At 38.6% G+C, this 10276-nt stretch overlaps 1 protein-coding gene across 1 annotated transcript in view; it reads left to right on the forward strand.

Annotated features, from left to right (window-relative positions):
* CGRRF1 (cell growth regulator with ring finger domain 1) overlaps positions 1-5610 on the forward strand; it is a 30652-nt gene extending 25042 nt beyond the window's left edge. The window contains exons 5-6 of the mRNA XM_022570526.3: positions 2802-2909; positions 3134-5610. Coding sequence (XP_022426234.1) covers positions 2802-2909; positions 3134-3454 — 429 coding nt within the window. The 3' untranslated portion in view covers positions 3455-5610. The remainder of the gene's footprint in view (positions 1-2801; positions 2910-3133) is intronic.
* Positions 5611-10276: the final 4666 nt, after the last annotated feature.

The raw sequence follows: 10276 nt of genomic DNA on the forward strand, positions 1-10276 counted from the left end.
AGATTGGAGTTGAGCATTCTCAGCCAGTGTACCACGCAGGTGATTATGTGTGCGTTTCAGGGCATCACCTGTAGAAGAATGGGAGGTTCTTTTCCCTCATTGGTGATGTAAATTTTGATCTCTCAGTCAAGGTGTTATCCAATTTTCCACTGTTTCCTTTTTTTTCCCTCCCTTGCAAGTAATAAGCAGTGTGTGGGGAGGCACTTTAAGACCATACAAATATCCTGTTCTTTAGTAAAATTTCCCCCTGGATTTAATATCCATTAATGATTCTTACCAGATTTCATCTTTACCATGATGGTTGCAAAATGATTATTTTCCAGGGCTTCCCTAGTGGCGCAGTGGTTGAGAGTCCGCCTGCCGATGCAGGGGACATGGGTTCGTGCCCCGGTCCGGGAAGATCCCACATGCCGTGGAGCGGCTGGGCCCGTGAGCCATGGCCGCTGAGCCTGTGCGTCCGGAATCTGTGCTCCACAACGGGAGAGGCCACAACAGTGAGAGGCCCGCGTACCGCAAAAACAAAACAACAACAACAAAAAAAGATTATTTTCCAACTCCAGCCCTCCAGTCAGCCCTCAGCATTCTATTACAAACAAGAGTCCTCCGATTTACCTCTTTGTTTATCTATTTGTTATCCTCATGGCCTCATGAATTCCTTTTTCCCCCAGTGGTTTATAATTCATTACTGAATATGATTATTTTGATCCTCAAACTGCCCTTTCCTTATTTCCTGCCCCAAACTGAGGATTTATAGTCAAAAACTGTGTCCATAAATTACTCAGATTAGTTCTCTCAGAAGTCAAAAAACTATATAAAGTGGTATACTCAGATGTTGCTTTCATCCCTTACCCCCATTCTCATACACCCCAATTCTTGTACAGATAATCAAGTTCATTGTTTTCTGGTTTATCCTTCCTATGTTTCTTATTGTAATGATAAGAAAATACAGATGTCTTTGTTTCTTCTTATTTTTCCTTCTTTCTTACACAAAAGGTAGCACCCTATATATACTATACATGTTCTTGCTTTTTTCACTTACAGCTGCCTAGCACTTTATTGTATGTAGGGTATCCATGTATGACAGTTATTCAGCCAATCTCCTGTGGTTGGACATTCAGGTAGTTTCCAGTATTCTGCAATAACAGATAATCTTGCACTGAATAACCTGTGTGTCCGTATTTTAACATTGTTGAGGTTATGTGGTTGAAGGCTAAGTAAATACATTTCTTTTTGTTACATACTGCCAAATTCCCCTCCATTGGAATTGTACCTTTGGAGTTGTATTTTTTTTTTTAACACATTTCCACCAGCAGTATATGCGAGTGATGACTTCTCCATAGAGTGTACTGACAAGCTTTTCAATTTTCGTTAACCTGATGAGAAAGAAATTATATCTCAGTCAAGTTTTAATTTTCATTTATCATATTGTGAGTGAAATGAACATCTTTTAATATGGCTAAGGACCATGTTTTTATCTTTTTGTATATTATCTGTTCATGTCTTTTGCCCATTTCTCTATAGGATTTTTATTCACTTTTTCTTCAATTTTTAAAAGTTCTTTATAAATTAGAGATATTAACCCCGAGTCTGTGATATACGTTGTGAATATATATTTCAGCTTGTCATATGTCTTTTGACTTTGCTTATAGTGCTTTTTGTCAGTCAAATTTTATATTTTTATGTAGTTAGGTTTGTCAAATTTATCTGCCTCTGGGTTTGGGTCATAGTTCGAAAGTCTTTTTCTACACTGAAACTAAAAAGAAATTCACATGTTTTTCCTAGTACTTGTATAGTTTTATTTTTCACAATTAGATTTCTTATGCTTTTGGAGTTTATTCTTATGTATGGAATGAGGAATGCATCTAATTTTATATTTTTCCAAACAGCTATCCAGTTGCCCCAATACTTTTTATTAAGAAGGCTCTCTTTGTTTAATGATTTGAGATGCTACCTTTGTCATATTTGTATATATAGTTATGTCTGTTTCTGGACTGTTTATTCTGTTCCATCCATCTGTCTATTCATGTGCCAGTACCACACTGTTTTAATTTTAGAGGCTTTGTAGTGTGCTTTAATATCTGACTGAGCTTAGTCCCTCTCATAGCTTTCTTTTCAATATTTCCCTAGCTATTTTTTTTTTTAATTTATTTATTCATTTTTGGCTGCATTGGGTCTTTGTTGCTCCACATGGGCTTTCTCTCGTTGAAACGAGCAGGGGCTACTCTTCATTGCGGTGCGTGGGCTTTTCATCGCGGTGGCTTCTCTTGTTGCGGAGCACAGTCTCTAGGCCCGTGGGCTGCAGTAGTTGTGGTGTGCGGGCTCAGTAGTTGTGGCTCATGGGCTCTAGAGCGCAGGCTCAATAGTTGTGGCTCGCGGGCTCAGTAGTTGTGGAGCACGGGCTTAGCTGCTCTGTGGCATGTGGGATCTTCCTGGACCAGGGCTTGAACCCGTGTCCCGCATTAGCAGGAGGATTCTTAACCACTGCGCCACCAGGGAAGCCCCTTTCCTAGCTGTTCTTATGTTTTATTTTTCCATATGAAAATTTTAGTCAACTTATACAGCTGTATAAAAACTAATTGCTATTTTTGCTGAAACAACATTGAATTTGTCAATTTGAGTATAAATAAAATAATTCTGGCAAAAATATGTAACTGGGCCCTCTTTTGTGACTGTGATTTAAGGAACTTATTGTAAGTTTTCTAATTTATCAACCTCTTATTTTTATTTGAGAAGTATTTTTCACATATCTGTTAAATAATATAAGGAGGTATGTACTGACTGGTGTTCAATTTTTATCTTAGATTTCCATGGTGTCAGTAATTCATATTCCTGATGAGACTTATAAACTCTCCTGTAGAATATTGTATCAATATTTACTCCTGGCTCAAGGTCAATTTCATGATCTTAAGGTAAGTTGTACCCTCTAGTCTTTATCCTCTGTCTTTTTTGTTTGCAGTTTCAAAGAATGACTATCTATAAAGAGATAATATTTTTCAGTTAGTTATCATAGAAGTTAGCTATTATTAGTTATTGGATTTGCTAGCTCATAAATTTTTAGCACGTCTTATGACCCCCGGATTTGAAGCGTAATTGTCATTTGTAATATCTTTACATGTGTTTCTTTGATTTTCAGCAACTTTTCATGTCGGCAAATAATAATTCCACTCCCTCCAGCAGTTCCTCTCCAGAGGAAAAAAACACAGACCGAAGTTTGCTGGAAAAGGCTGGACTATCTGAAAGTGAAATAGAGCCTCCAGAAGAGAATAGCAAGGACTGCGTGGTTTGCCAGAATGGGACCGTGAACTGGGTGCTCTTGCCATGTAGACACACGTGCTTGTGTGATGGCTGTGTTAAGTATTTTCAGCAGTGCCCAATGTGCAGGCAGTTCGTTCGAGAATCTTTTGCACTTTGCAGTCAAAAAGAGCAAGGTAAAGACAAACTGAAAAGTCTCTGAGGATGTTGTTACAACTGAGAAGTACACTTCCCACTGAAGATGCAGCGTTCTTGTGCTCTTGGAACTAATCATAACGTGGAATCTACAGTGTTAACCGTCAGTGAAAATTCTATTTTAACTTCATATTTGTACGGTACATGGATGGTGAAAATTAATTATTCCTTGCTGTTCAGTATGGCAAACACTGGAATCCCATTCTGGGTCAATGCATAAAAATTCATTCAACCTCTTGAGAAGAATGTAAACATTTGGCCTTTTATCAGCTAGAGGATTTCACGTAATGTTGATTAGAAAAATTCTGAAAAGCAATCCATCTAAAATTCAAGGAAGTAAAAGTCTTAAGATTTCTGAATGTTTTTCCTTTGACGAAATCTAGAATGCAGTTGGGTAAAAATGAAATCCTTCTTAAAATAATTGTATGTTTTCTGGTTTACAAAAGAGTTGGAAAGGGCTTCTAACTTTAAATCCTTTCCTGAAATATCCGTTTTTATAAATATCCAGCTGTTCGGTTTCTAATTTTCCTTATAATTATAGTCACATAAACACAAGTCTTAATTTTTAAATATAGCTTCTTAAATCATAAATGCAAGAAACAATTCTTGACTGTTCTCAGTGTATCATAGACTTAAATGATACTCATTTATAGGAAGCAGATATATAAAACATGGATAATAAAATTTATTGGATAATTAAATGTATTGTCCAATATGATTAGAGTAGCTGGATGTGACCTACCAGGGAAGATCCGCGAGGCTCTCAATGCCTTACCTTAGAGTTCCTCCTGCACACGAACCCATCAAAACTGAAGGGGTTTAGAGCCAGAAAAATCACTAAAAGAAACAAGTGACTCTTTTTTTCTAGGGTGTTTTTCATTCTAAGTAAACCCCATGTCCTTCTGAATAGTAAATCACTTTGTTCATCCTTTGTTACATCCTGTTAAGAGTTGAGTAACCTGGTAGTCAAAAAAGCCCCATTCCCCACTTTTCCCAAGATGACTAAGAAGAAAAAAGTAAATCAGAGCTTCCTGTTTCTTCAGTGGAAATTACCTCTAACTCACTAAGAAATTAGATCATGGCAAATAAACTGTGACATGCAGGGAGATTTCCAAGGCTCATTTGTCCTGTTTGTATTAAGAATAATGCCTTATCTTTGTATCAGTGTGTTTATGTACTATTATTTCATTCCCATCAAATATAACACTCTCAAAAAGACATTACCTATTCTCCATTTTATAAACCAAATCAAATTTCATCTATGTTCAATAGCTATGTACTAAATACCTTCTAGGGGCCAGATACCTTTTGGGAGTCTGGGCTACAAAGAATCAGACAAGGCTCCTGACCTCCAAGTATTTGTCCCTAACAGAAGCATTGATGGCTTGTTAGAAGCACATCCCTATCTTAGTAATTCCTAAGGCCCTGTTCTAATTCTATTCCTGGAAGCAGGGTGGTCAAATGCTACAGTCCCTGCTGCAGTTGGCTAGCTGTATAGCAGTTCATCTGGGAAATTCACTTTGTAGTTCAGTTGGGGGAACACTCAGGGATCATTTTGCCCATCCTATCCATCCTGCTTCCCTTTACAGATCTATGTGTACCTAAACTGTCCTAGATACATGGTTGCTTTCTCATCTGAGATAGCTTCCACCTGCAATCTTATTCCGTTTTTCATAACTTTTTTTATTGTAGTAAAATATACATAACATAAAATTTACCATTTTAACCATTCTTAAGTATACAATTTGGTGGCATTAAGTACTTTCACATTGTTATGTGACCACCACCAGTATCCGTCTTCAGAATTTTTCCATCATCCCAGACTGAAACTCTATACCCATCAAACAGTAACTCCCCATTACCCCTCCCTTCAGCTCCTGGGCAACCACCATTCTACTTTCTGTCTCTATGAATTTGACTATTCTAGGTACTTCATATACATGGAATCATACAATATTTGTCCTTTTGTGTCTGGCTTATTTCATTGAGTACAGTGTTTTCAAGGCTCGTCTATGTTGCAGCATGTATCAGAATTTCCTGCCTTTTTAAGACTGAATAATATTCCATTATATGTATATACCACATTTCATTTATCCATTCACCCATTATTTTTCATAACTCTTAAAGATGATTTGCCCTTAGCTCCCCTTGCTGCAACTAAAGGAATTGTTTTTCCTGACCTCAGTAGTAATAAATATGAGGAATTTGGTAAGTAATCAAGTAAAAACAAGTACAGTGTCTCTTAGAGGCTTATGGCAGAATTTGCCAATAGCAGTGAATAAGGGACATCTTGTGAGAACATCTACAAAAGCATTTTATTTATTTTATGGATCATTAGATAAAACATTTGCTTTATGTAGAGTAGTTGGTACTTTCCAACTGTATCCCTCAACCAGGGATACATTAAGCAGACCTGATAGGTGAGTAGCCACCTCCTCCTTCAGTGACCCTTTCTTCCCAACTTGGTACCTATGAGGGTTCTTAATGTCGAAACCAGCTCTAGGGGAGGAACTTAAAAACTGTTGCTTAAGGACACAACACAAATCATCTCATCACATCACAGATAATCGTGAATTATCTCCCACTGGGATTATTGTATTTTTTAAGCCTCATTAATTGTGGAATGAAATTTTGTCTTGGCTTGTGGGAATTTGTAGCATCAATATAGGTAATCTGGGGTTTAGGAAGGGTCGGTGGAGGTGCTTTCAGCCTCTTCTACTCACTTCTGCCTCAGATGGCCCTTATTCCACTGGATAATTCCCTAACTCCATTACCTAGATTTTGAACACTGAATTCCCCTCTCTTTTCATATCTCCCTATATTATATTTCTCCTGAATCGTTTCTCTCTCGTCATCATGACCTCTAGTTCCTGGGTCCCTGAGTCTATTCTAATAATTCATGAACTTGCTCCTGGGTTGCTGGCTCAACTGTTTCAAATGTGTTACCATGTTGCCTTGCTTTCTTGGCCTCTCCACTCTACCTGCCCCAGCAACCCCCACGCTTGGCTTACCTCAACTATGTTTCTTTCCTGCTGTTACCACAGAAGGTCAAGTGGTCTAACCAATTTATGGAGTCCACCATGAAGCCTCTCTGCTTAGTTGCTTCCAGGTCTTCACTGCTGCTCAACAATCCTTTTATTGTTTTCCTAGTGGACCCCCTACCGAACTCCCAATAGCTATTTCTCTTCCACTCTTGTCAAGTTTTGTACCCCACCACTGCTGTCTCACTTTCAGAAAAGAACCAAAAGGTAGGTGAAGGGCTTCCCTGGTGGCGCAGTGGTTGAGAGTCCGCCTGCCAATGCAGGGAACACGGGTTCGTGCCCTGGTTCGGGAAGATCTGACGTGCCGCGGAGCAGCTGGGCCCGTGAGCCGTGACTGCTGAGCCTGCGCATCCGGAGCCTGTGCTTCGCAACGGGAGAGGCCGCAACAGTGAGAGTCCCGCGTACCGCACACACACACAAAAAAAAGGTAGGTGAAGATGATAGACCCCCAAAGTCATATATCTTGGGTTTTTTCCCAGCTCTGCCACTTGTCCCTTGGACAAATTATTTAACCTCACTCACTCTGATCAGTTTCCTCATCTAGAAAAATAGTGATAATAGAACCTAACTATAGGCTGTTGAGTTTTATACCAGTTAATACATGTGAAGTGCTTAGACCTGGGCATAGCATATAGTAAGCTCTATGTGTGACAGGTATTACCATTACTGCTTTGTTTAGATGTTCAAAGCCAGTAGACATTCTTTTCTCTCTTCCTCCAAAGAGGAGGTATATTATATATATTGATACTTCTGAGGCCAACACTGCTTGTGTTATTGATCTCATCTCTGTTTGCTCCCTGAACTCATTTAATTATTCATTCAGTAATTGAAAAATTAACGAGTGCCAAAGACATTACACGTTGTGTGGGCATGAGAATACAGCAGTAAAAAAAAAAATAGGCAAAAACCCGTGCCTTCATAGGCCTTACATTCTAGTAGAGAGAGAGAGAAATCAGTAAGCAATACCATATATCAGGTGGAGATTAAGTGCTATGGAGAAAATCAAAGCTGGGGTGAATGAGTCGGGAATGTGAAGGATGGAAGTGAGGATTCTACTTCAAATACGATGGTCAAGGAAGGCCTCACCAGGATAATAGAGACCTGTAGAAGGCCAGGAAGCGAGCTATGTATATCTAGACAAAGACGCCTTAACCACTGCAAGGCTGAGAGGTGCAATTTACTGAGATGGAAACAATTGGGAAAAGGTTTGGAGGACAAGAGCAATTTTGTTTTTGTTCCATTTTGGATGCCAGTTGGAAATTCAAGTAGGGATCTCAAATAAGCAGGTGAATATAGTACTCTGAAGTTCAGGGGAAAGATCTGGCTGATAGATTTCATCTTTTCTTGATGCGATGTCATCAGCATGGCATTTAAAGCCATGAGTCTGCATGAGATCACCGACGACGTGAGCACAGGAATAGAAGTGGTCCATGGACTGAGGGGATACTCCAGCATTCAGGGAGATTGGGAGGAACAAGTACACTGAGAAGTAGACGGTGAGGTAGGAGGAAAACCAGAAGCGTGGGCTTTACAAACCATCCCAAAATGGAGTTGTATAAAAGCATCACCATTTTATTATACTCACAGATTGTGTAGTCAGGTATTGGGACCGGGTATGGCAGGGATGGGCCTGTCTGGGACCTTAGTTGGGAAGACCCAAATGACTAAAGTGACTCAAAGTCCGGAGGACTAAAATCATCTGAAGGCTCTTCATTTACGTATTTGGTGCCTGGGCTGTGAGGACTTGAAAGCCGGGCCAAGCTAGGACAACTTGTGGCCTCTCCATGTGGCTTGGACTTTGTCACAGCCAGGTGGCCTCAGGATAGTCATTTCTTAAATGGGGGCTCAGGATTCCAAGAGTAAGTGTTTTTAGTGAACAAGGCAAAAGCTGCATGGCCTTTTTTGTTTTTGCCATTTTTAACAGCTTAATAGAGATATAGTTTAAATACCATATCAATACAATTGCCCCATTCAAGGGTTTAATGTACTCACAAAGCTTTCCAACCACCCCTACAGTCAATATTAGAACATTTTGATTACCCACACGAAAAACCCTGTGTGCATTAGCCATCACCCCCAATCCCTGCCATGTTTCCCTAACCCTATGCAACCACCGATTTACTTTCTTTATAGTATAGATTTGCCTGTCCTGGACATTACATGGAATGGAATCACATGTAGAATCACAAATGGAATCACACACAATATGTGGCCTTTTTTGACTGGCCACAGAACATTACTTAGCATAATGTTTTTAAGGTTCATCCATGTTATAGCATAAATCAGTATTTTATTTCTTTTTATTGCCAAATAATATTCCATTGCATAGGTATACCACACTGTGTTTATCCATTCATCAATTTATGGACATTTAGATTTTTTTCACTTTTTGGCTCTTATGAAAAATGCTGCTGTGGACATTGGCTACAAGTTTTCACATGGACATATGTTTTCATTAATCTTGGGTATACACCTAGAAGTGGAAGTGCTGGTTCATATCAAAATTCTACAATGAACATTTTGAGGAACTTCCCAACTGTTTTCAAAGCAGCTGCACCATTTTATGTTCTTACCAGCAATGTATAGTGTTCCAATTTTCCCACATCCTCACCAACACTTGTTATTATGTTTTTTATTATTGCCATCCTAGTGGGTGTGAAGTGGTATCAAACTTTTTTAACTGGGTAAAAAATACATAACATAAAATTTACCATCCTAACCCTTTAAAAATGTATAGTTTAGTAGCATTAAGTACATCACACTGTCGCAAAATAGACCTCCAGAATTTTTCATCTTGCAAAACTGAAACTCTACTCTCATTAAATAACAACTCCCTATTTCCCCCTCACCCCAGTCCCTGGCAACTACCATTCTACAGTGTAACTGTGGTTTTAATTTGCACTTGCCTAATGGCTAATGATGTGGAGCATCTTTTCATGTGCTTAGTAGCCATTTGTATATTTATTCAGATCTTTGACCCATTTTAAAATTGAGTAGACTTTTTGTTATTGATTTGTAAGTGTTTGTATTCTAGATACAAAGCCTTTAGCAGATATATGATTTACAAATATTTGCTCCCATTCTGCAGGCTGTCTTTTCACTTTCTTGGTGGTGACTTTGAAGCCTAAAAGTTTTTAATATTGACCAAGTCCAACTTACCTATTTTTTCTTCGGTTACTGCACTTTTGTTGTCATGCGTAAGAAGGCTTTGCCTAACTCAAGGTCACGAAGATTTACTCTTATGTTTTTTCTAAGGGTTTTATCATTTAGGTCTATAGTCAATTTTGAGTCAAATGTTGTATATGGTGTGAGGAAGGGGGTTCAACTTCATTCTTTTACATGTGGAAATCCTCAACAAAATATTAGCAAACCAAATTCAACAATACATTAAAAGAATCATACACCATGATCAAGTGGAATTTTTCCAGGGATGCAAGGATGGTTCAACAGATGCACATCTATCAATGTGCCACACCATATTAACAAAACAAAGGATAAAATTCATACGATCAAATCTTAAAGGTACTGAAGAATTGCTGCAGTAATTTAAAACAGAGCAATATAATCAGATATGCATTTTGTAAATGTCAGTATTGGAGGTGCTTTGAATGTAGCAGTCTACAAAGTGGAACGTGGGGAAAATATTGGAACTCATGTTTATTTTTATCTGCATGAGAAATCACACTTTACTAATCTTGGATTAGCTGGAGAACATGCCTATCACTTATAAATAGATAGGTAAGTTTGGAAGATGGTCTGGAGTTTGAAATGTGGGGAAGACTAAATGT

The sequence above is a fragment of the Delphinapterus leucas genome, chromosome 2, assembly GCF_059928025.1.
Source record: "Delphinapterus leucas isolate spDelLeu-1000000601 "Yukka" chromosome 2, BTC_Dleu_Yukka2, whole genome shotgun sequence".
In the NCBI taxonomy this organism is placed as follows: domain Eukaryota; kingdom Metazoa; phylum Chordata; class Mammalia; order Artiodactyla; family Monodontidae; genus Delphinapterus; species Delphinapterus leucas.